This window comes from Clinocottus analis, unplaced genomic scaffold (genome assembly GCF_023055335.1).
Source record: "Clinocottus analis isolate CAN_PGR_092001 unplaced genomic scaffold, fCliAna1.0.p SCAF_2, whole genome shotgun sequence".
Classification (NCBI taxonomy): domain Eukaryota; kingdom Metazoa; phylum Chordata; class Actinopteri; order Perciformes; family Cottidae; genus Clinocottus; species Clinocottus analis.
This window is the reverse complement of record NW_027175931.1, coordinates 4,501,623-4,525,533: the sequence shown is the minus strand read 5'-3', so window position 1 is coordinate 4,525,533 and position 23,911 is coordinate 4,501,623. Positions and strand designations below refer to the sequence as shown.

The 23,911-nt window shown below is 44.9% G+C and overlaps 2 protein-coding genes across 3 annotated transcripts in view; both read left to right on the top strand.

Annotated features, from left to right (window-relative positions):
* The first annotated feature begins 279 nt into the window (after positions 1–279).
* blmh (bleomycin hydrolase) lies at positions 280–19,242 on the top strand. 2 transcript variants are annotated; one of them, XM_068584996.1, is made up of 12 exons: positions 280–406; positions 2,440–2,637; positions 3,089–3,198; positions 4,383–4,524; positions 4,676–4,764; positions 4,855–4,947; positions 12,579–12,734; positions 12,835–12,993; positions 13,090–13,157; positions 14,298–14,415; positions 14,672–14,738; positions 18,940–19,242. In XM_068584996.1, exons 1-12 carry the CDS (start codon positions 397–399, stop codon positions 19,086–19,088), a joined length of 1,359 nt encoding a protein of 452 aa, XP_068441097.1. In that variant the 5' UTR covers positions 280–396; the 3' UTR covers positions 19,089–19,242. The 2 variants fall into 2 exon arrangements, with proteins under 2 accessions (XP_068441097.1, XP_068441098.1); XM_068584997.1 differs by lacking the exon at positions 280–406 and adding an exon at positions 579–828.
* A 3,863-nt stretch (positions 19,243–23,105) lies between these two features.
* Positions 23,106–23,911, top strand: part of slc6a4a (solute carrier family 6 member 4a) — a 21,803-nt gene continuing 20,997 nt past the window's right edge. The window contains exon 1 of the mRNA XM_068584639.1: positions 23,106–23,171. Within this exon, the coding sequence (XP_068440740.1) occupies positions 23,112–23,171 (60 nt within the window). The 5' untranslated portion in view covers positions 23,106–23,111. The remainder of the gene's footprint in view (positions 23,172–23,911) is intronic.

Sequence of the window (23,911 nt, the reverse complement as noted above, 5' to 3'; positions counted from 1 at the left end):
TGAGCCCAAATAATCTGTCTGCTCTTAAACATTACTCGTTCGCATTCCTTTAGAAATTGCGCGGATATTTGCTTCTTTTTTATTGTGGAATGCATTGATCATTATTTTTCTTTCATATTTTAGTGAAATGTTGTGTCAAATCATCCAACGTACTCTAACGTAGCCCCTCGCATTATTCATTATATTAAATTTGAGCTTTCGTTGCGCTGCTGCAGCGCCTCGTTCCGCCGGGCGAAACTCCGCCCACCCGCCACGTCAGAGGGCACGCCGGCCGCGTGTGCAACCAAACGAGCGCTCCCTGTGAATCACACCGACTGACTGTCGGCGAATGAGATAAACAAAGAGCCGGGTGACTTTTCAGGGAAACAGAAAACGCTCCTCAAACTCCGCAGAATCATGGAAACCGGTAAGTCGAAGTGGTACTTTACCCCCCCGTTTCGGCCGCGAGGTTCCGCGTGGCCGGCGGCGCGAGCGCCGTCTCGTATTTGACAGCGAACGTTAGGAGGATGACAGCTGAGGAAGCTAACGGGTGGGATGCTAAGCTAGCTTTCCATCGCGTTAGCCTCGCCAGCGCGCTAGCATGACTGTGCCGTTGTTGTTTTACTCGGACTCGGTTTGTCATGTAGCGCCGATGCGATGTCAGCGAGAGGCACCGACATCCGAACCGGAGACCCGGGGTCAGTTCACCCGCCTCGACCCGTTCGTTTATAGCCGCAGTCTCCGCTCGAGGAGCCCGGAAACGTTAGCTCGTGGTTAGCTAGCCATTCAAAAAAACGGACATAGAAACACCAGAAGCTGTCAATAAAACAAGTATTTAAAGTGAGAGCGGTAAGTATTTGTTTTAGTTTGGGTTTTCTTCATTCATTCACGGGGGAAGAGTTTAACTTGCTTTTTACAGAACTCTTACAATGTGTCATTTTTATAGTTAAATAAAGCTCTCGATATTTTTTTAGTTTGATTGTTTCGATATCACTCTCCGCTCATGTTTAATTTTCAACACTTTTATTGGAGGCAATAGGTTTTGGCCTTTGGTCAGATGGTTTTTCAAAAGACGTTTGTTAACTCCACCAGTAGAGCTTTTTATTATCCTGCTAGTGTGGATTAAAAATGGACTAATAGTGACATTAAAGTCAGATTATGTTGGATTGTGTCAGCTAACGTGGCTGTGGATGTAAACGTCGGCTTCATGCCAACTGCACATGAAGCAGCTATACCTGTAAATTCCTGTAATAAATGTCCTCAACATTCATGACTCTAATTGTTGAATGACAGCCAGCCCAACCAACTAACTATTTCACTCACCCTGAGGCTCTTTTCCTCAACGCACACATACACACACCTTTTTATACGTTGTGTTTGTGCAAATTGCTGTCGGCTACTACTCTGTTACTGATTCGTCTCACTCTTTACCCCCTTTCGTTATCTATCTATACAATCATCTGTGCTCATCAGTGTCAAAACAGCCAACTGTTGCACCGCAAGACAAACAGTGACACTGGAGCCCCATGCAGGCCTGCTCTCGAAATATTCTCCGCCTCAGGCCCGGTTGTGCTTATTTTCAGATGACATGGACGTGACAGTTAACGAACTTTGACACGGTCCTAATCTGCGGCGGTCAGTCCATTTGTGTCGATGGAGAACAACAGAATGCAGCTGAGGGAGAGAGCGAGAGAGAGAGAGAGGGGTCGAACTCCAGGCAGCATGCATGACTAGGCAATGTTCCCTCCATGTTTAATTGCTCGTCACTGTTATTTGACAGAATTACAGAACGCACAACAGTGGCAGTTTGTTTGGTCATAGTGTGACCAAACAAACTTCCACCAGCCGACAGAACTAGACAGACTTCCCAGTGTGGTCCTCTCACAGATGGAGCCAGATGAGTGATATCGGCAAGCTTTGATCAGCCCGTATCTCCCGAAAGAGCCACTCAGTGCTACTAGAAGGCATTCTTCATTACCTCCTTGTTTGTCTTTCTCTTGTGCTTTTCCCTAAGCCAAGTCAGTCCTTCATTCTTTATCTGAGCTCTAATCATGAGTGTGCTCAGTATACCTAATAGACAATTCTCTATATGGATGGCGGGGGGGGAAAAGTTATGCACCCGGCAGTTAAATTCAATACATTACGTGCTGTTATTTTATGGCTATTGATCTAGTATTTTTTTCCAGGCATTATTGTGACATCTGAGTATCTTAAGTGCTTGTAAATCCGATGTTGAGAAGGAAATGTGTGTGCCTAAAGTGCACAGATGAGTCACGGGAATTAGGGCAGTAGGAAATACCTCCTCATAGTTGCAGTCAGCTGTCTGACTGTAAAAGTCCTTCTGTACCAAGTTTTATTTCAGCTTGTTTTCAACACCTTCATTATTATTTACCGTTCATTCTGCTATTCTCTCTGTCCATCCTTCTCTCTACCCTCTTCTCTTCCTTCTTGCTCCCTCAGGTCTAAGTCAGGAGAAGGTATCCTCCTTCCTGAAGCGGCTGCGGGCCGAGCCACGCTACCTGTTGGCCCAGAATGTGTCGACCTGCATTGACCCGTTGGAGGTTTGTCTGCACCGGCAGACTGTCCAGGATACTGTGCACATCTTCCAGCACACTATCCCCACAGAGGGAAAGCCCATCACCAACCAGAAAAACTCAGGTAGGACACAATGTAGTATGTTTTAAGTGTATCATTAACCAAATAAATAAATGCATCTGTATGTGGGTTTGAGTGGATGTTTCGGCTCTTGGGTCGTTACACATATATGCCTTAAATATTGTAGTTTGTGATTTACATTTTAGTCCTCACACGGCTCACTCAACGATAGATATCACAAATATCTGCTATTTAGCGCACATTGGTAACTGCAATTATCCATCACTAATGGATATGCACGCTCACAACTTTTTTTTTATTACACAGTCGTTATGCAATAATTTTTAAGCCATCATTCACTTGTGACGCTAGCCTTTGAGGTTTATAAGTGAAAATGCAAAGATCTTTGTGTGTGTGACTCATCACCTCTCAATGAAGAGAGCCAGTAGCATCGCTTGTACCATGATATTCTGTGACTTATCTATGTCTTTCTTTGTCCTCTCTTCTTCCACAGGGAGATGTTGGATCTTCTCGTGCCTCAACGTCATGCGACTTCCCTTCATGAAGAAATTTAACATAGAGGAGTTTGAGTTTAGTCAGTCCTATCTTTTCTTCTGGGACAAGGTGAGACGTAAAACCACACACCCGATCTCCGCTACTGATGCACTGTGTATTAGATGTTTTTTTTTAAATTGTATTCACTGTAGCAAACATTTACAAATCGAGTGTGTGCATGCGCACACGTGCATTGATTCAATGTTATTATGCAGCACTCTACTACTATACAGTCATTGTCCAAATAAACCCCCTTTTGTGTGTTGTGATCCGAGCTCTTTCAGGGCTGACGTCACAGTGACACCTCACTAAATGTTTTTACCGCTCCCTTGTCTCCATGTCTTTATGACCTTGCATCTTTTTCTTCCAAATATTCAGACAGTTGTTTGTTCCCCCCTTGAATAATACACTTTGCTCCAATGCCAGCTGTAGGGACTAACGCTGACAGTAATATGAGTTACAAACATGAAAACAGTGAATATGGAGCTCAAAGAATCAGGCAACGATTCTAAATGTTATCCTTTTACTTTCTTATTATCATTTATAGTGAATTTTTGCATAAAAATAAATGATTATATTGTTGTATTTAAATACTTGCTTTGATCAAATTAAATCTTAGCATAAGTATTTTCATTCTGTATTATAAGCTTCTTACTGCTCGTGTTAGGAAAGCGAACGGATCATAATTCCCTCTCTAATATCTATTTTATACTGCTGTGAAAACCCCCTCAGCAGACGAGCCTGTCACTGCGATTACTCTGAGCAGCGTGCTTGGAAATGAATTACAATATAATAACTGTTCAAAATGGTTTACGGTTGTTCCTCAACGGCTTGTGACAAATTGTGAGCTCTGTCTTCTTTACTCATGGACACATGTGCGGAGTGTGTGTGTCTGTCTGTGCCGCTGTGTACCAACGTAAAACAGTCCTGTGGCAGCGTCGCACATGTAAATCGGGGTATTGGATAATGTTGTTTTAGACCGACTAAGTGATGGCTTTGCCTGCCTTGCGCTGTCTTTTTTATTTTCAACTGATCTGCTGGTAAAAACATGACGGGCGAATGTTTCAAGTTTTAAGTCAAGTGAAATCTTAGAGGTTGAATTGTGTTTTTAGTCTAGTCTTAATTCCTCCATTTTTTTTTTGGACTTAAGTCTAACTTGAGTCTACACTTTTTCATAACATATATTTACATGACATATTATATGATCGTGCAGCCCCTCACTGCCCCGGTTGTCGTTGTTCTTCCTTCTGCAGGTCGAGCGTTGCTACTACTTCCTCCAGGCCTGTGTGGAGACGGCACAGAGGAAGGAGCCGGTGGACGGACGCCTGGTCCAGTTCCTCCTCTGCAATCCAACCAATGACGGAGGACAGTGGGACATGCTGGTCAACCTCATCGGTTAGTTCTCACCATGACACACAATTACATTTACAAAGGAGTCCACGTTGAATGATCGACTAAGCTGTGGGATTTGTGCAATCGCTAAAACGTTTGGTCATTAGGTGATGAACTGTGCTGACGTTTTTGTTTCGCACCGTCCTGTTATCAGAAAAGTACGGCGTGATTCCAAAGAAGTGCTTTCCAGAGTCGCACAGCTCGGAGGCCTCGCGCAGAATGAATGACATCCTAAATCATAAGGTGTGTTGAAACACTTTCCTTTTCTTCAAACTAATCGCGTATACTCTGTGAGGCAGTGCTGATGTTTTTTTGTCTCGCCGTGTGTTACAGCTGAGAGAATACTGCCTAAGACTGAGGAACATGGTGGCCAGTGATGCGACTAAAGATGAACTGTCTGACGCTATGGACACCATGATCGAAGAGGTGAGACTGAAAAGAGCGCGTAAAGATGTTGTAGTACATATAGAAATGGTCGATCTTCTACGACAGGAAGTCTCTGAAGTATTCGAAACCACAGTAAGGAACTTGTGAACATATTATGTGTCTGATTGGAGGAACTTGGAATTTAGTTCCTCCAAAATAGTTTCAGGTGACAAAAATAGTTTGTTAGTCTTTCCAATAGTTCAGGACCCATCAGGGCCAACAACTACAGACCCTGTGGCTGCATCTGTGTTCAGCTTCATTCACAAAATACACTGAGTCTGGTTAGAACAAGGTACAGACGTTTCTATATTCATCTCAGTATAATATAGTCCAGTATGAAATGAATGGAAAATAAACATACTATATACAGAATGTATGGCAGAGCTGCTGCATTGCAATCGATGGTACATTGTTCCATTTTTACCAGAAGAGGGTGCTGTTTAATAACTGACTGCAGCAACATCCAGACAGTTGGAAGAGATACCTTAAAAACAGTCTACAGGCTGAACCCAATGCCCCAAGCCTTCAAATGTAATCTAGCAGGCTGAAGACCCATGTGCCGTCCTCTTTGTTTTCTTCCCCTGGTACACTGGTGTTAAACACCACAACGCTGTGGTTTGTGGGTAATTCCCTCAGGTAAAGTCTGCAGAGAAAGCGGACCCACAGAAAGTAAAGGGCTCATAATGCCTTCAAGAACTTGACTGAACAGTTCAGGAAGTGTGGACGTTGGGATTTGGCTAATGTGTGATCAGAGTTTGGATGAGAGGGAAAACTGTCCCTTAGTTTGAAGTAATGCATCAAATAGTTGTGTGTCGACATTTGATGGGATCCAAATCAGAGGGACGCATTTAAAAAAGCTTTAACAATCAATTATTCACACAGTGTCCCTTCTGTAATATCTACAACTGTAGGATGAAATACAGGACCTAGTTAAACATACAGGTGCGTTAATATCCCAGGTGACAGTGTTGCATTTGACATGCGTAGTACAGGGTTACCTTATTTTTACATATAGATGCAATAGAACCAAACATTTGTATAAGTTTACTGTAGGTCAATTTACTGTCTTGCTTCCAAGGCCTAAAAAAACAAATAAGTTAGTTTTTCCTCTTAAAGGAACCTGCGAAATACCTTCCTGTGTCTGTTTTTAGTATGATTTATTATACAATTTTAATGTGTGTACCTACAGATGTGAATGTATGTGTGTAATCTGTCCTTTCGGGACTACATTGTGTGTAAAAGACAATAAATAAATAAACACCTGCAAACGGCCCTAGAAGTCACAAAGTTGAAGATGGCGATCTTGTTTATGGAAAAGTCAGTCATGCGGGAAAGTGAAGACAAATTCCCCCCCTAAGCAAAAATAAAAGGTGAACATGTAAACAAACTCTTTCACATCGAAACAAACGTAAAGCACGTGTGTGCGTGTGAGGCGTGAAAGGCGTGAAAGGCGGTCATGTGTCCAAGTGTGTTTTTGTGGCTTGTGACAGGTTACACTGTGTAGGTGTGTATGCATAATGGGGTTTGTTTACGCTTCTTTTGTGTGTGTGTGTGTGTGTGTGTGCGTGTGTGTGTGTGTGTGTGCGCGTGCGAGGGTCAGTGTACGAGTGGCCGGTCAGTCAATCAGCCTCCCATTGAGCCGATTGCACACGGACCAGAGGTCTGGTTGTGCAGTCTGTGTTGTCAGCTGTTTGGTTGCATTGTGCCGCAGGCTGGTTGCTTGTTTAAACAGTCGTTTGTATCTCACAGCGCCTCTGGATGCCCAACCATGACTGCAGACACGCACACACACATACATAGAGTTGTACACATACAACTGAGCATATGTTGCACAACAGTAAAGACTGCTCCCCTTAGCCCTGCCGTGTAGTTCAGTGGGAGCAGTCTTTACTGTTGCACAACATATGCTCGTGTCTATGTGTACAACTCGGCGTGTGTGTGTGTGTGCGCGTGCTGTCATGGCTGGGCATCCAGAGGCGCTGTGAGAGGGAGGCGGAGGGTTGTCAGTCTGTTTGTTTGTCCACCTGGAAGTGGTTTGTTTTGCGAAACACTGCTCTGTCACGGCCGCTGGTGATGGAGGAAACGGTCACGTCAGAAGAGCGGCTGACGTAAAGGGAGGCAAGATGTTCACGGGTATCGTCTCAAGTACATTTGACCAGCATCTGACATCAAATCCCATTTTACAAATGTATTTTTCTTTTTTTAAACTTTTTGGTTGTTTTTTTTTTACATGTTTTTAATTGTGTTCTTGTTATGACCCTATTAGATCAATGAAATATGCACAATATGTTTCCCCCTCTTTTTTTGTATTTTAAAGTTAGCAAAAAAATGTATTGTTATCAACTGTTAAAGTTACGGCCAATACATTATATAAGTGAAGGATGCACAAATTATGTGTTGAGTCCTGGTGACAGGTTCTTAAACTTGAAGATTTGCATGACTATACCTGTAAATTAAATATCTTTGACTTAATTAATGAAATGTTACGTAAGATCCAGCAGTGTCTTCGTCACTGAACCCGCAACCTTTAAAATCATGCCATCAAACTTACTTATGGGAAAAAAAACACTTATGAGTTAATAAAAATGAATGAGTACTGTTTTGGAATGACATCGTTCCTTATTTACTCTGACAGTAAGCTGGAATGGCAAGTAGTTCAGGTGTGGTGTGTGATTTGCCTCCAGCGTCAAGAGCACCACTTACATATTGGCTCTGTAAATTAGGGAGGATGTAATAAACTTGAGATGTCTGACATCTTATCGGGCTACGCAGACAATTACCGAGAGTGTGGGGTAAATCATTTGTTTGCATGTATTGGTGTCACGGGCCTTTTGGTTTGTTTTTGTAGCAGAGCAGTTTGGTTATACGCAAAATTGTGTGTGTCTGTGTGTCTTCCGTAGTGGCTTTTCTTTCTTGGACTGTTGCAAATGGCAACCTCCTGGATTTGCACGTTTTTTCGCCCCGCGCATGCGTCCCTTTGTGCGGTGTCAGTCCTACTTTGGTGTGTGCGGAGGTGACGCTGTCCACCCTCCCCTGCGCCGCGGCTCTGATGAGGCGCTGGTCTTCATCACGCCAGCCCCACACAACACTCCCCCGACAGGCAGCCGGGGGTCAACGTCTCTGCTTCCACTTACTGCGCCCGGTTGATTTTTAAAACGGATCCCTTTTGCGTGTCAAGTGTCTTATTGCTTTTGTTAACACCGAGTCAGGAACGTCACATGTATCGGGCAAACCTCCGCAGTAGCAACTTTGGGCATTTTAAGATGCGCCTACGCTAAGGACCAGCGAGTAGTCTCATGCCCCGTTTTGTCTTCACGGAGGCTGTTCGGAAGACAGTATCCATACGCCGCATCGTTGAGGCAGAGGGGATTAGTTTAAGTTTCAAAGTCAGTCTCTTTCATGCTGTATCTGCTGTGTATCCATGCGCCTCACTTACACAGACAAGTAGGCAACACACACACACACACACTCTCTCGCTCAACTATAGGGACGCTCCCTGTACATGCACGTACAGTTACCAGGACACACACAGATGGTGTCCCTCACACCACAACTGTAGTCGTTCCAAGCTCCATTGCGTCATGGAATCAGAAACGCCATGTGTGACTCTGGTCTTGGCTCCGAATGAGAGTGATTCTCAAGAAGAGTCTAATTCACGAGGACGGCCATCAAAGCACAGAGGACCTCTCTCTCTCTTTTTGCGGCAGCGCAGAAAGTCAGCGCTGCCGGCTATTGACTCTAGTTGATTTGTTGTTTGATGTGGGTGGGTTCCTTTCGGATTCGTCGTCGCCTTCGCCACTTCTAGATTTTCCGCGCACCGTCGTTGGAGCTTAACGCCGACCACATGTGTGGCGTGTTTACTAAACACGGACGTTTTAATCAAAACCTTTCGCTCATTTGTATCCAAACTGTTAGCATGGTGTCATTTGCTTACACTCACAAGTCCAGCTTCTCGACAATGGTTATAAATTTAACTCGGAGTCGCAACGAGGCGCATAGTTTGTTGAACTGGTTGAGAGCTTGTTACAGACCCTTGTGTTGAGATTATTTTGGGCTAAAAGCAATTTGGCTACATCTATTTTGCAGCAAAACGCATCTCGATAAACATATATTGCTCTAATTTTTATTTTGAATCGCATTTCTATGTTTGAGGGACAAAATGCAAGAGCCTTATCTCAAAGCACTTTTCACTTCCTCACAAGGTGACAAGAGAAAAGTGAATTACCATTTCAGTTTTCATCTGTGAAGCAACATTACAAAATGAACAGTTTAGCTGGATTATCTGATTTTAAAAAAAAAAGCCTTTTTAACTAAATCAAACGCAAGAATAAAATCACTTCGGGGTTCGTTTGGTCCATATTTATAGCATCGTATTTCATCACTTTTTGTTCCACACGTCTCAAAGACTTGGTGGAAACATTGCTTTCTGATCTTTTCATGCTTTAGCCACACTTCACAAGTCAATGCTGTCTGCAGACAAGACACACAGCACGGGAGAGAGTGTGAAGGCTTAAGTCTCGCAAACGGCTTACCTCTTTACACGCCACTAAATTGGGGTTTGTTCGGCCGGCTCACTGAACGTGTTGGACTCTCCGGACTACAGGTGGTTTGTTTGTTTGGTGTCGTGTGAAACACTGATGCGCAGACGCTTTCAGACATGAGCTGCGTGTCGCTCCGATGGAGCGCGGTCAGCCGGCTCGTTGTTTACAGCGAGACACGCAAACTTCGCCCTTTTCACAGAACTGAAATCGACCCTCCGCCGGAGACGGATGAGCGGAGGAGAAAGCGGCCCCGTTAACAAACGCTCGTGAACAGCCGGTCCATGAAACCTGTTTGCACTTTAAACGTCATGCGATACGAACGAGACGAGACCTTTTTTTTTTTTTGAAGCGGCGGACCAAAACACGAGTTTAGGTTATGAGTAACGCGCTGGACTTAATGACGGACTTGGAAGTTGACCCTGAAGGACTCAAATCATTTTGTAAATTCTCTGCTGCACATGCAACGATGATGCATCTGCTGATTTTTAAAAAAAAAGTTTGATCAGTATTCTTCTTAACACCGCCGGTGCTTTGTGAAAGTTTTTGTGCGTGAATCAAGTTATTTGTATTTTTTCGCCGGGTATGTTACACAAACGAGGAGTTTGTCTTGGCGAGTTGTGCATACATTAGACACACAACTACATTGCACAACACAGTGCAATAAAAACATCTAAAATGTACAAGAGAATGTAAAAACTGCACCGACAAACGGATAACAGCACGACAAACAAGTGTACTGTCGTGTATGTTAAGGTGTAGTGTTAAAGTGACCTGTGTTTAAACATAAGGTATGAAGGGCTGTGCACGGGAATTATAAAGTAATTCATGTTATATGTGAGAGGTAAGAGAAAGGTATCCCTTTGTAAATGATTTTACTAGAATATAGGGCAGGATGAGTGGGTGTGAGGCTAAACTGGCATGAGGAGCGAGGCCTTCAGTACGTCTCAGGGCTTCTGAAAAACAAATTGTAAAGTGAATGGAAAGGTTTAAAGTTACTAGGGAGAGTTATTCTTTGAAGAAAGAATCAAAGGAAAAGGACGGTGATGGGGGGATTAAGGGGTCACGACGATGTCTTGTCAAGGTGCCGAGGGCATCTGGGCAAACACACAGACCAGACAAGGGGATGGACACTGTGTCGTCTTGCCCACAGGGCAGTCTAAACAAAGTCCTTGAATTGGGAGGCGTCGAACAGATGCCTTTGTTGACTCTGTGCATGTGTGTATTTTTGTGTGCGTCTGAACTTTTTAGACTTTGCGCACTTCTGTGATGACGAGCGGGGATTGTTTGTTTGCGTAAGTCGGGGGTCTGAATTTATGCATTTCTGTGTGTGCCCTCTCGCGTATGTTTGGGGCGAGGACGGTGGGCTCAGTGGGCTCAGTGTCTCCTAACCAGAGAGCAAGAATGTCATCTTTATGTCGGGGTATTTAATACGTGTTGACTAAGCGCGGGGAAACTGCCGCCGTGGCTGCTATTTCTCCAGGCCGAGCCAACAATAATCCCCCCGTCGGCTCCACATTCAGCGAGACAGAAGTGTAATTCGTCTGAAAATCAGTGGTAGAAGTCAATAAAAAATAAAGTGTTAAAATCTATTGGAACTGTGTCCTTTGGGACGCCCACAGTCGTGGCAGTTAGCGTGTGATTTATCGCCATTCATCCGCACAAACGGAACAGGGCTCGCTCGTAGTACACGCCGTTATCTACCCAGCAACAATGGCCTGCGTCGCATCCTAATTTCTCAGCCCCTTTTTTCTTTCTTTTTTTTAATTTTATCTGATAGGAAAAGCATCTGCAGGGTCCTGGGAGGGGAGAGCAGAGGATGGGAGAGGTGAAAAAGCAAAAGGAGAGGGGGGAAATTCCTGAGATAACTATATCGGAGGTTAGAAGGGCCAGATTGACAGACGGCCCAGTCCAAACAACCCGATTTAGCCCACAGGAACTCGGTCTGAACTCCAGCGCCGCTGGAAGACACACATGGTGGGAGGAAGAGGGAGGAGGGGGGGTGTATGGCGCAAATGGGGAAGTAAAGGGATATGAAAAAGATGGAGGGGAGGGAATGTACGGCAGAGAGGAAAAAGAGGGGAACATGTAGGGAAAGTTGAGAGAGGCCTGATTTCTGATGGATGAGGGGTGTGCAAGGACAACGTGGATTTGCACGAATTAAGAATATGAGCTGGAAATTAAATGTACGAACATCTCCCAACTGTCTCCCCATAGGCAGGGACATTGTTTGATTCAAGGATTGACAGTTTTTAAGGTTAAAGGAATACTTGACCCACAAAACGACCCTTTGATTATTCATTACTGACCCCAGAGTTCTCGAGGAAAACGATTTTCTCACACCGATCGGAGAATCCGAAAACAGAGTAAATCCTTGATGAATTAAAGCTAAAGGCCCCCATGTTTTAACAGCAGCGTAGCTCACGTGTTTAGTAAATGTAGGAGCTATTCACTCATATTATAAGTTTATTTTGTTCACAAGTAATATTGTTTAATCATAGTTGTTTATTTAGGTTAGATTTAGTTGTTGTATGAGGACAGTTTTTTCTATGCTAGTTTACTTAGTCTTTCAGTTTGTTAATTGGGGTTAATTGGGTAATGCTGTGGGCACCCGGTATAGGCACAGGTAGAGGACCATGATGCACCTGGGTAGGCCTATGACATTTTTACGAGCCAGGCAGCCAGCAGCCAGTCAGCCAGCCAGCCAGCCAGCCAGCCAGCCAGCCAGCCAGCCAGCAACAGCAAAGACAGCCACGACGAGAGGTCAAGACGGGGTCGGCAGCACGGGAGGTTATTTTGTTCTTTTGTTTGTTTGTTTAAATTACAATAAAACATCAGTAAAACCGGAACTCCCGCATGGACCCTGCGTTATTTGGAGCTGCGTAAAATACATGCCTACGGTGCACCAGTGGCTTTTTCATTTTGGTTTATTTTTGATTGGTATTTATTTCTTTTTATTTACGGAACAATTGGCCACTACAGTAAATATCAAAGCAAATTGTGGTCATTTTGTGGGGAGGGTATTCTTTCAGACGTGTGTGTTACACAGAGTCGAAGGACACGAGTTTGATGCTCGTCCTGTGTGCCGTGCAGGTGTTCCGGGTGGCCAGCGTTTGTCTCGGCAGCCCTCCTGACACCATCAGCTGGGAGTACAGGGACAAGGACAAGGTTTTCCATCGCATGGGACCCCTCACCCCGCAGGAGTTCTACAGGGATCACGTCAAACCTCTATACAACATCCACGACAAAGTAAGTGAACCCCGCGAAACGTGTCGCATAGGCCGTTCATCGCTCTGTTTTCTGACCCCCCCGCACCCACCACCACGCGTTTCCCCCTCGCCACCCTCAGGTCTGCCTTGTGAACGACCCCCGGCCCCAGAACCCTTACGGGAAGCTGTACAGCGTCGAGTTCCTGGGTAACATGGTGGGCGGCCGCACCACGCTGTACAACAACCAGGCCATCCAGCTGCTCAAAAAGGCCGCGGCTGATTCCATCAAGGATGGAGAGGTAGGGCGGTGGCGAAACAGGGCATAAAGAGCCGTGCCGTCTGAGCGCGTCGGTACATTTGAACTTCATGAACGTGCTCTTTTTTTCTCCTCTCAGGCGGTGTGGTTCGGTTGCGACGTTGGGAAACATTTCCACGGCAAGCTGGGCATCAATGACATGAACGTGTGAGTATAATGCGTCACGAGAAAGTTGTTATCTCCAGCGGGGAGGATCATGCGATCGGTGCGTTGGCGTGCAAGTGTGTGCCTCTAATCTCTCGTTCTGCTGCAGCGAACTGCATACAACGTTGGCAGCTCAGTTATGGCTGCATGCGCCGTGATTTCCCTCCTTTTGAGTTTGTTTTTGGGAAGACTGTAATAAGTGCATTCTCCAACGAACTTGTGCCGATTGTCTGCATGCGTGCGTACGTGTGTTAGACTCTGTGGGGTTTCAAGTTGCCGTACAGCCCATTGGTGTGTAGACGGGGGGGTTAGCCAGTTGTGGGTCCTGTTCATTCGATCCACACGTCCTTCCTGACACATTTGGTGGGGATCTGCACTCCACTGGGTGCGCCTTTTTTAAGTTTCAAGAGATATTTGAATCAAGTCTTCCGCTTATTTGTCCCAGATATTCGAAACAATGCATTCAGCGTGACGAACGTGGCTTTAGTTTTTTATAATTTCTTTGCTCGGTTAAGGAATGCAGTAACATTTTTAGATGTTATCCTACAAAGCCCTTTCTAGAGAGCAACAAGGGAATGCATCAAACATCCAACACAAAATATTCAGTGTTGTTCTCCACTATCGCGATACTGAAACCTTTCAACTCTGGAAAACGTAAGACAGCAACACCCATCTAAACGTAAAGCAACTACATTACAATCTATTTCTCTTTCTCTCTTGGCGCACTGGTGTTGGTCACTGTTGAATCCCAGTCTTTGTTGCAGTGTTTCCATGACCGGCGCCTCGTCGTCCCCCATGAGGTGCGAGTCTCTTCACGTGGGAAGAGTTGCTTATCTTCAGGTGCCGCGGCATCTGTTTCTGAGTTGCTGGCGCCGGGGTTAAATTTGTCCACTGATGCAAACCAGCGAGGTGCCGAATGTCTGGTCCCGTCTCTGCTGGAGCTCATCTTTTTACGCAGGACGCTTCATGTGCTGCTGGATTATAATTGGAATGAGGCTGAGGCTTAATGGATCCCACGAAGCTATCAAAACATTGCCTTTTTCTCTTGAACTGATCAGCGTGGAGGTGAAACAAAGGGAAGAGTTTGCGTATGTGATGTGATTCGTGCGGGTGTGTGTGTGTGTGTGTGTCTCTGTCTCACAGGTTCAACCACGAGCTCGTGTTCGGAGTCTCAGTGAAGAACCTCTCCAAAGCGGAGCGGCTGATATACGGAGACTCTCTCATGACCCACGCCATGATCCTCACTGCTGTCACGGACAAGGTACGCCCACGCAAACATGCAGCACAGGTGGGTGGCTGCTCGGTGTGCAGTACGTATGCAAGCAGGCCGACAGGAGTTCAGAGTTTATTGCATTAAAGCCTCGCTACAATCGGCTGCAATTCTTCACATTGATGTCATTGATTTCCCCCCCCAACGTGTAAGTAACCCCAGCTGTTAGGACACTTCTTTTCTCCCAGCTTCTCACTCTTATCTCCCTCCATCATCTTCTCTCTCGCTCTCTCTATCGGTCTCTCAGGACGGGAAAGAAGGATTTGAGAAGTGGAGGGTGGAAAACTCCTGGGGCGACGACCGTGGGAACAAAGGTGAGTCGAGAGACGCCCAACGCATCATGACACATTCTCACTTTCAGTCCTTTTTTTAATGAATTTTCCTGCGAAGTTTATTTCAAGCCGATTTGTTGTGTCAAGTCGCTGAGATGCAGGTGTGACTTCTAAAACAGTTGCACTCCTCGTGCCTCTCTCTCTATTTCTCTCTCTCTCTCTGTCTCTCTCTCTTTCTTTCTCTCTCTCTCTTTCACATCTTCCTCACACGGCGGTGTCCCGTGATAAATCCTCCTCTTCCTGTTTGTGTCTGTTGTATTAAGAGCAGGATTAGACAGAGAGCCCCTCCCCCCCCCTGCTGCGTTTGCTGCTTTATGAACTCGTAATTGGCTGCGTCCTGTTTGATAACGACTCACAGACCTTTCTTGTGTTCCACGAGCTCAGCGCTTCTGGGTCAAGTTGCACAAACGTAGTTTCAGAACGAGCTAATCCTGCAAGGTTCAGAACGCGGCACGGCGGTATGCAAAAGAATATTTGCTTTTATGGATTTATTGCGGCTCGGTGACATGGTGGCTGCTCACGAGGCTGCTCGGCGGACTCGATATGAATCGATTCTGCCGTAACACATCTCTGTTTGATACGCTTGTGTGACCAGGGACTTCGGACTTTAGAGTCTGCGATACAACACTGACATAACGCTTGTTTTTTTTATAAACTGGGAACTTTTGAACCCGATTTTTCTTTCATTTTTGTGGTCGGCTAACTTTGTTGTTTTTCTTTTTTGAAAACCACAAATTTAAAATGAATTGAACAGACTTATATTCCGTCTCTGGAGCGCCACCAGAAAGTCATTTTGATGCGTCGGGTTGAAAAACTAGTTGTCATTAAGTACGTAAGGCGGGTTAGACTTCACGCAGCGTCCCCCACGACACAGCGGGTCGTCCGCATCGCTGCCCCAGACTTTTACCGTCTGCTGCTGTTATTCCCTCTGTCCTTTCATCTCGGCCTCTCATCTTCCTCTGACCCTCTGCCTCTCTTCTCCATCCCTCTGCTCTCCACATTCCACTGCAAATTATAGGAGAGTATTTCAGGTCAGTTACGCATCGTCTGGCAACACACACATACAGTGCAGCTGAGACACACACACACACACAGACATACTCCTCACAATATTTGCTTGAAGCCACAAAACCGTCGTGACCGTTGGGGAAAACATGTGAAAAACCCCCCTCGGTCAGATCGAATGTATTTCACGCATATCTTATTCCGTAAACACCGGCGGATCTGGAGAGCTCGGCTCGTCCGCGGCCAAATTAATAAAGTTCTGGAGAAGAAGAGTTCGAGACACGGGGGTCACGACGAGGGGAATCTTTTTGGTTTGTTTGAGCCAAAGTCTTCGGAGGAGAAAAGAAAAGGAAAGCGTGCAGGAGAAGGGGAGAGAGAGCGGCAACCGATCTTGCGGTGTCGTGCAGGTAGAATCCGTTTTTAAATCAGGAAAAACAAGATTACAGAGGAGAAATTGGAAGCGTCGTAATAGCCGTAGAGCAGACGGAGAGAGCGCAGTGTGCTCATAAGGTTCCTACAGGCTCAGCGTCTCCCTTCAGGCCTTTTCACATCCTTCCTCACCCCTAGAAAGAGTCTCACTCTCTTCATTTTAAAGCCCTCACGCTGCCGCTTGTTGCGGATCCGACGAACGCTTGGCCGCTCGCTCCGAGCTTTTCGTTGTTGTTTTTCACTTTGATAGGACTCGAGCCGGAGTTGGACACCAGAACCGCTCTGAATGAGTTTGACCTGTGGAGGGAGAAGCTACGATTTTTTTTTTTTCTCTACGAACGCGACTCCATTGTTGAGTAAATACACAAAGATGACGTCGATGTGGACGGAAGGATTTCCCTTGTGGCGGACACGAGCGGTTCTCTTGGAAGAGAAGCTTCATTAGCTTTACAGTATGCTTCTAATCCGTTGCCATTATTGTTGCACCCGAACCACAGTTGCATTTCTGTCCCATCGTCTCATTTAAAGGACCCATTTCGTTGGCTATAAAATGAAATGTGCCTTTTCTGCGGTCCGACCACAGCTCTGCGGGTGCACTGCGGGTGCACCCTTCTTTTCTTACTTCCTCATGTGAAAATAACACACTTTCCTCTCTGCTGTCGAAGGTCAAAATGATTACACAGCCGCATCTTGTGCTGTAATCATCGACCCGGCCAATCTCTTTTCAATCCAGTCTTTTTTTTATGTGTGCAAATTATTGTTCACGTCCCGTATTTCGACGTGAATTAACACGAGAATCGAGTCGGAAAACAAGATGGCTGCTCCACATTCTTCTAGCTTCGAGTACATCCATCTGTTCTGAGACGGGACCGTCGGCCTATCCCTAAAAACAAATAAGGACACCCAACATTCACACACACACACACACACACACTCCACTATGCCACCCAACACGCGGCTTCCAGGAAGCTCACATCAACACACACACATGGATACCACAGTGAGAACCAGGCACCGTGCCATCTAAGATTTGCGTACTTGGAAGAACACACACAACAGACACGCCCCCACACACACACACACACACACACACTCCCTCATACATTGTTTTGAACTGTGGCACTTTCTTGCGGTTACCCTGACTTCTTTGATAAGTCGACTCGACGGTAGGAGGGATGCTCTCGTTTGCTCAACTCCGAACACACGAGAAGAAGAAGAAGAAGAGTTGTTTTAATTCACCCTCGGCTCAGTTCTCATCCGGCTTTCCCGTATGTGTCCGTTCAGGACCAAATCTGAGCCGCTGCGGTTTCCACAGAGTCTTTTGTTATCTAAGTAGAAGAAGACAGACGAGCAGACATCTTTATTTGCATTAATCGGTTCAGCATGCGGCTACATCCTGCAAAATAAAAAAAAGGGTTTAGGTTATTCCAACATGTCTTTTGTCAGTGCAAGTTCAAGGTTGTCTTTTATTACCACCCAGCTTTGGCCACGTTGACCTTGTTTGACTGCACACACACACATGCATGCTGAGGGAGACCGAGACAGACCTTGTTTAGTTTTATCAGGGTGGGCGTGCAGAGGTGATAGCAGAAGTGTTGAATGCAAACTGCGCCGCAGGACGGGGTGGGGGGGGGAGTAAACTGTGACCCGCGAGGCCCCTCCACCCGCCTGCCCGCTGTAACAATGGAGCCGGCTGATGCAAAGCACTCAGAAGAGCTCCAACAGCGTGTGCAGAGACGGAGAGCGTTGGACCATCCGGTTGGAAAGTAACAATAATCGGCTTAATTAGCGACGTGATGTGCTCCTCTCTGAAAGAATGTCTCGTGATTGAGGCTCTCAGACAGATCGACTTTGGCGTCCCCCCCCCTTCAGATCCTGCTATTTTAACAAATAAAGTTTAAAGGCTGCAACACACTCACTTTTGGAAGGAAAAGAAAATGCAAAAAGCTTAAAAATAGACATCCGTGGTCTTGTTTACTTAGACTGATTTACTATCATATTTAAAATATACACACACACACGTCCAACGCTGTTCTTCTTTATCAAACTTATTATATATCTTAACTATTTACAAAGGAATAATCTGCAAAAGTTGTGTAGACGTGTAGAGCGAGGAACAGAAAATATGCGTGTGAGTGTTGAAGGCTGCAGAATATATCAAGCAAACCAAAACCATTTGCATTTGGAGCCCAGAAGAGAGAGAAAATACAGAGCATATATTCTTGGAAGAGGCCTAACGGGTGTCACACATCAGGCTAATGACCAGTGATATATTCACCCCATGGCCATACATTCTGAAACCCTTTTTTTTTCAGTCATAGATCAGCTCATAAAATTTTTGACATAAAGAATGTTGAAAAATCCTTCCAGGATGTTCGAGAAACCTTTCTCTTGCGGAAGAAATCCTTTTTTTCCCCCGTTACTGTACATTTTATCCAACTTTGTAGGTGCGATCTGGCCCTAGCAGCCATGTAGGACCGTGATTACATACTTTTTTTACTTCTGGGAACTAATTCAAAGTCACACACCCCCATTTTTTTATATGTCCTTTTGTTGTTGCCTCTTTCTGTAAATGATTCCTTTTGGTTTGTTAAAGCCGATGTCTGATATTCACGTCAGATTAATCCGATCACCCCTCATGAAGCGTATTTAAGATTGTGATCCCCGCAGCGTGACGATTCCTTAGATTTCTATTTGTTGTTAGATTTTAACGACAGCTCGTTTGTCTTCCCCGCATCCGTCTCCGCAGGTTACCTCATCATGACGGACGAGTGGTTCTCCGAATACGTGTACGAGGTGGTGGTGGACAAGAAGTACCTCTCAGCCGACGTCCTGGAAGTGATGCAAGAGGAGCCCGTTGTACTTCCTGCCTGGGACCCCATGGGAGCCCTGGCATAACTGCAGAAATCCATGTTTTAGCCCTAACCTCCGGTCTATTTGACTCCGCCCTATTCATCGGCTGCTTTTACCTCTCCAATACTTCCCCCTGCACCTCCTTCCAAAACAGCCTGATCTTCTAGACAAAATAATAAAGATTTTGTTTTCTTTTTTACTGGACTGCCTGTGTCTTTTGTCCGACCTTTTTTATTTCTTTCCAGACAGTGAAGGTTTACCCTTTTTTTTCTCTTTTACTCTATTCGGGTTTTTTTGCGACGGTATAAAGCTCTAAATCTGGGCTGAGCATTTTTTTAAAAGGTGGTTTTATTGCATCATGAACGCTTCTCATTTTGAAACAAGGCAGCGCAATAAACAAGCAGAAGATTTAACGCAACAACCTGAGTTGTGGCTACGCAGCAGGTCATGTGCTCACAAAGACTGTGAAAGGCAGGAAACGCTGCTGTGTAGTCCCACTTCCACTGCTGTGTGGTCCCGAGTCTTAACAATATTTTTATATTAGATTTAAGTTGTTTTTCACTGCGTCTCTTTCCCCCTCTCCGACACAATCAAAACAGCAGTGATTTACTGTTCTTGTAATAACACTTTGCAGAATTTCCAATAACACCCTATCTTACCATAACTTCCTCTCTCGACGAACCAACACAATTTAAACCCGAAAAGCAGCGTAGGTGTGCGTGTGTTATCTTCTGCCTGGATCCTGTAAGGGTCATACCTCAACAATACTCACTCATGTCTGCAGAGAACAGCTTCACTGCCGTCTCTTCCTGCTTTAAAACACTGCTGTCAAGGTACGGACGACCTCTGACCTCCCAGCAGTTGGTCCGTCGGCTCAGTTCTTGCTGTTGACCGTCTTGAAGCATTCAGGGGAGCTCAAACGGGCCCGGTTTATTGTATGTGTAAATTCAGCAAAGACCTCGAGGTGAAGAGGCCTTATTTTATTGTAATTTCCTGTCACATTTCATTGTGTACCGGAGACAAATTGGCATTAAGGTAATCTTCAAAAACATGCAATACAGCCGTAATAACTTCTAAATTCTCCTTACCATCAACCTGCATTCTTAGTTTCTCAACTTCTTCGTCTTGTTCTGGCCTTCCATTTGCTTTTTCTGTTGTTTTTTTAATACCCTCTTATACTTTCTCCCAGTTTTCCTACATCCACCCTGTCGCCATATATAATGGTTTAAGCCACTTTTCTCCGCGAGTTTGAACAACAAACCCCGGGGATTCAGTGAATTATGGTGACAGCTAAGCAGTTTTTTAAAATATGTTCTTGCCACAGAAGCTAAACTGAGGGTGTTTTAGGATTTAAAGGGTTAATAAAAAGCACTCCCTAGAATTTCTTCAAGAAGTCCTCCCTAAGAGGAATGGTATTTTGTTTTTTATCTGGGTTTGATTTAGAGGTGAGTGCGCTGTAAATCTTAGCTGGAAAATCCCAGGTTTCATAATATGTTCAAGAGGAAATGAGAGATTAATAAAAATGTGTGTGTGTGTGTGTGTGCGCGTGTGCGCGCGCACCATATGTACATCAGTGGGGCTAAATACACAGCAGATAAAACAATACTACAAAGATGAATCCTGTCTGCTTTGAGATACAAGTGGAGAGCTATTTCATCCCGTGTTCAGGTGAGCGACAGGTTAAAGTTGAATTCATCACCTCAGCTCACCTGGTGGAAAACTCAGAAGAAGATGATGAAGATTTTGTTCTGGTCCTCAAGGTCAAACTGTGTGGAGTAGTGAATTTTCTTGTTGAAGCAGAAAACAAAAAGTGCAGGAGGGACGATCTGAAACGCCAAATAAATAATGCTAACATCGTGTTTCTCTTTTGTTTTGAGGGAAGCAATTAAATGATTACTTTTTTACATGTCAAAGTAAGACATTTAACTTGTCCTTTTAACATTGTTGTATTCCTACTTGCTAGCTAATTAGGAAAAGGATCCAAACGAATACTTGTTCCACCGCTTCATTCGCTATGTGAAGCATTTAGCCAGAAAAGCTAATTAGCGTTAGCTAATCACGTTCCCACTGTTGTTATCTCCAGAAATAGAAAGAGGTAACCATGCAACTTTACTGAAGATAAGTCCAGTTTTGTATTGAGTGTTTTCGACCAGCATTTAGCAATAAAAGCTAATTGGTGTTAGCTAATCATGTTCCCACCGTTGTTATCTACAGAAATAGGGAAAAGGTAACCATGCAACATGACTGAAGATAAGTCCAGGTTTGTATTGTTGTGTTTTCAACCACTAAAACCGCTCATTGAGTCCGGTTAACTCATGAATTAATATCTAACCTATGCTAACTAACGGTCTATGCCAAACGGTAATAGTTAGCTCACAACTTCACTCCAAAAAAAAAAGACTGCACGAAAGTGTTTTGCTTTATTAAGCACACCTTTTCTGAATTTCATCATCTGTTCTTTGCCAGTGAGAATGCTCTCCTGTACATCAATACTTTGGGAGTGTTACTGCTATAAAGTGAGCTCTTCAGGCTGCGCGTGTTTCAGAATAAAAGCTTTCTACGCAAAGCTCACTGGAGACTTTTTTATTATGAAAATCCCCGGTGCTTGCCATGGTTTTGGTCGAGCGAGTGGCAAGTCACTGTGTTCACTCTCACTTAGTGTGCATTACTGAACCTTAATGGCTGCTGCTCACATGACATTCATAGGAATCCAGATGCTGCAACGGGCTAATAAATCTGAAGTGTCTTTGTGTACATCTGTGCACAAATAGGGATTTTTGTATTAGAGATTGGTGACCATAAACACAGATTCAGATTGAATCTTTCTCTGTTTTCCTAGTGTGAAGCCGTGTGTGTGTTTTCTCCTCCAGCGGCCTACATCTCGGTCCTCACACGTTTCTCCTCTCGGAGGCCTCCCGTGGAGGCGAACCGCTCATTGTGGATATGTTTCCAGGTTGTGGGACGCAGAACAAAGCCGAATCCTGAACTTACGACCCCGTCCACGTTGGCTTCCAAATATAAACGACGTCAGGAACGAGTCTTGTGATAGTTTGTGCTCGGCGGGAGGCGTTAGCCCCCAGTTGAACCTCACCGGACTGTTTGTCACACACCTGGTCTCTCATTATTCCCCCTTTTTCAGTTGTGTGCGTGTTTGTGTGTGTGTTTGTGTGTGCGTGCGCGTGCCTCTGTCTGGATTTGTGTGTGTTGCAATTAGGATTAACCTAGTACGTCAAGCTGACGCTGATTGGAATGACGTTCAACGCTCGCTCACATGCCGGCTTTTGAGCAGGAGACGACGTGTGTGTTTTGGGCCGGACACAGTGATTACAGTTTAATGTCAACGCGACGGTGACGTCTGCCTCCACGCAAGCCGCTGTCTTTTACATCTCTTCAATCTCTCCACACACACACACACACACAGACAATGAAGGTTTAGTGGACCGACTGCACTACTGTACCTGGCGTGGTGCCTTTTGGCCCAGGAGGTTTGGAGTGGCTGTAAATGGTTTAGTTAGGCCACGACACAGACAGGCTGGGACTCATAATATATAATCTCTCACACACACTTCATCATGTAAATATTCCACTTGTTTTCTACATTTTCGTAAAATAATTTATGCATCAGTATTCACCTCTTATTCCTCTCCGGCCCTCTTGTAAATATGCATCGAGGAGTCTTGGATTAGGGGCAGGAATCCTTTCCTAAAGCTCAGCGTGTGTGTGTGTGTGTGTGTGTGTGTGTGTTTGGGTGAGAGCATGTGTGGGTGCATGCATACTTGAGTGTGTGTGGTTGCGTCTTAAGCCAGGCAGAGCAGAATACGGCCTGCTGTAAGCCCAGGCATGTGTGATTTGTGTGATTGGGTTTAGGACGCATTGATAGGCGATGTCTTGGACGCCGGACGACCAGACGCTCCGCGGTTCACGCAAGCTGTCAAGCTAAAAATATCAAGGTAAGACCTACTCGCTGCCGGTCTGTTTCTTTTACAAAGCCATAATTATATTACCGGCGGGTTCATTGTCCCAATCAGTTCTCGGGCATGAATATGTATTGATAGCCATCTCTGTAAGATGTTTATTAATGCAGCGCCCGTGTGTGTGAGCCAGAGACCAGAGAGGGTGATTTACTCGGTAAGAGATGTTTCTTTTTCCTTTTTTTGTCATTTATTTTCTTTAGATTTTTTCCTCTCCTCTGTGTTATTTCCATAACCTCTAGGCTTTCAAAAAATCAGACTGATTATAATGTGTTTCCAATTTGGGGAAACAAATGACAAACTCTAGGATTTTTGGGGATTGGCTTATGGGGGATATTTTTTTTTATATTCATGTTTAATTTGGAATGTGTGTAGAAATATGCACAGGATTGTTGTTTTTTTAACACAGTGGATTAATGTGACTGAATCAGTCCTTGTATTCAATACAAGAGACTATATAAATACTGTGATTATTCCCCTCTGTTCAGGAAAAGGGAGTACAAGTATGTTTTCATTTTTTACTTGAATGTCTGTGTACGAGAGGCTCTGAGAGGGGAAAGCAGAAAAAGCTCACTGTGTTTCTGACCATCCATCCTTTGTCTTTCTGTCCATCCATCGATTTTTTTTTCTTCCTTTTCTCGCTCAAGTCACACTCGAGTAAGAGTTGTGTGTGGTTGTAACTTTTTCAAGGCTATTTTTACATGATCAGGAAGTGTTTGAAACCCTTCCAGATAATAGGAAAACGTGAAACTTCCAACAGGTCGGCTCCCTCTGTTCACTCGAGCGTACGAAAATGTGGGCAGAGAGCCATTCGGGTTTCAAGAAATCCCAAAATAATTAAAACAACGCCAGCCGTAAACCCGCAGCCGCCCACGGACGATGCCGCTGACACTTCCT

Coding starts and splice junctions, on each gene's coding strand:
- blmh (XM_068584996.1), top strand. Junction 3,199..4,382: donor ATCTTTTCTTCTGGGACAAG/GTGAGACGTAAA, acceptor TTCCTTCTGCAG/GTCGAGCGTTGCTACTACTT. Junction 4,765..4,854: donor ATGACATCCTAAATCATAAG/GTGTGTTGAAAC, acceptor CGTGTGTTACAG/CTGAGAGAATACTGCCTAAG.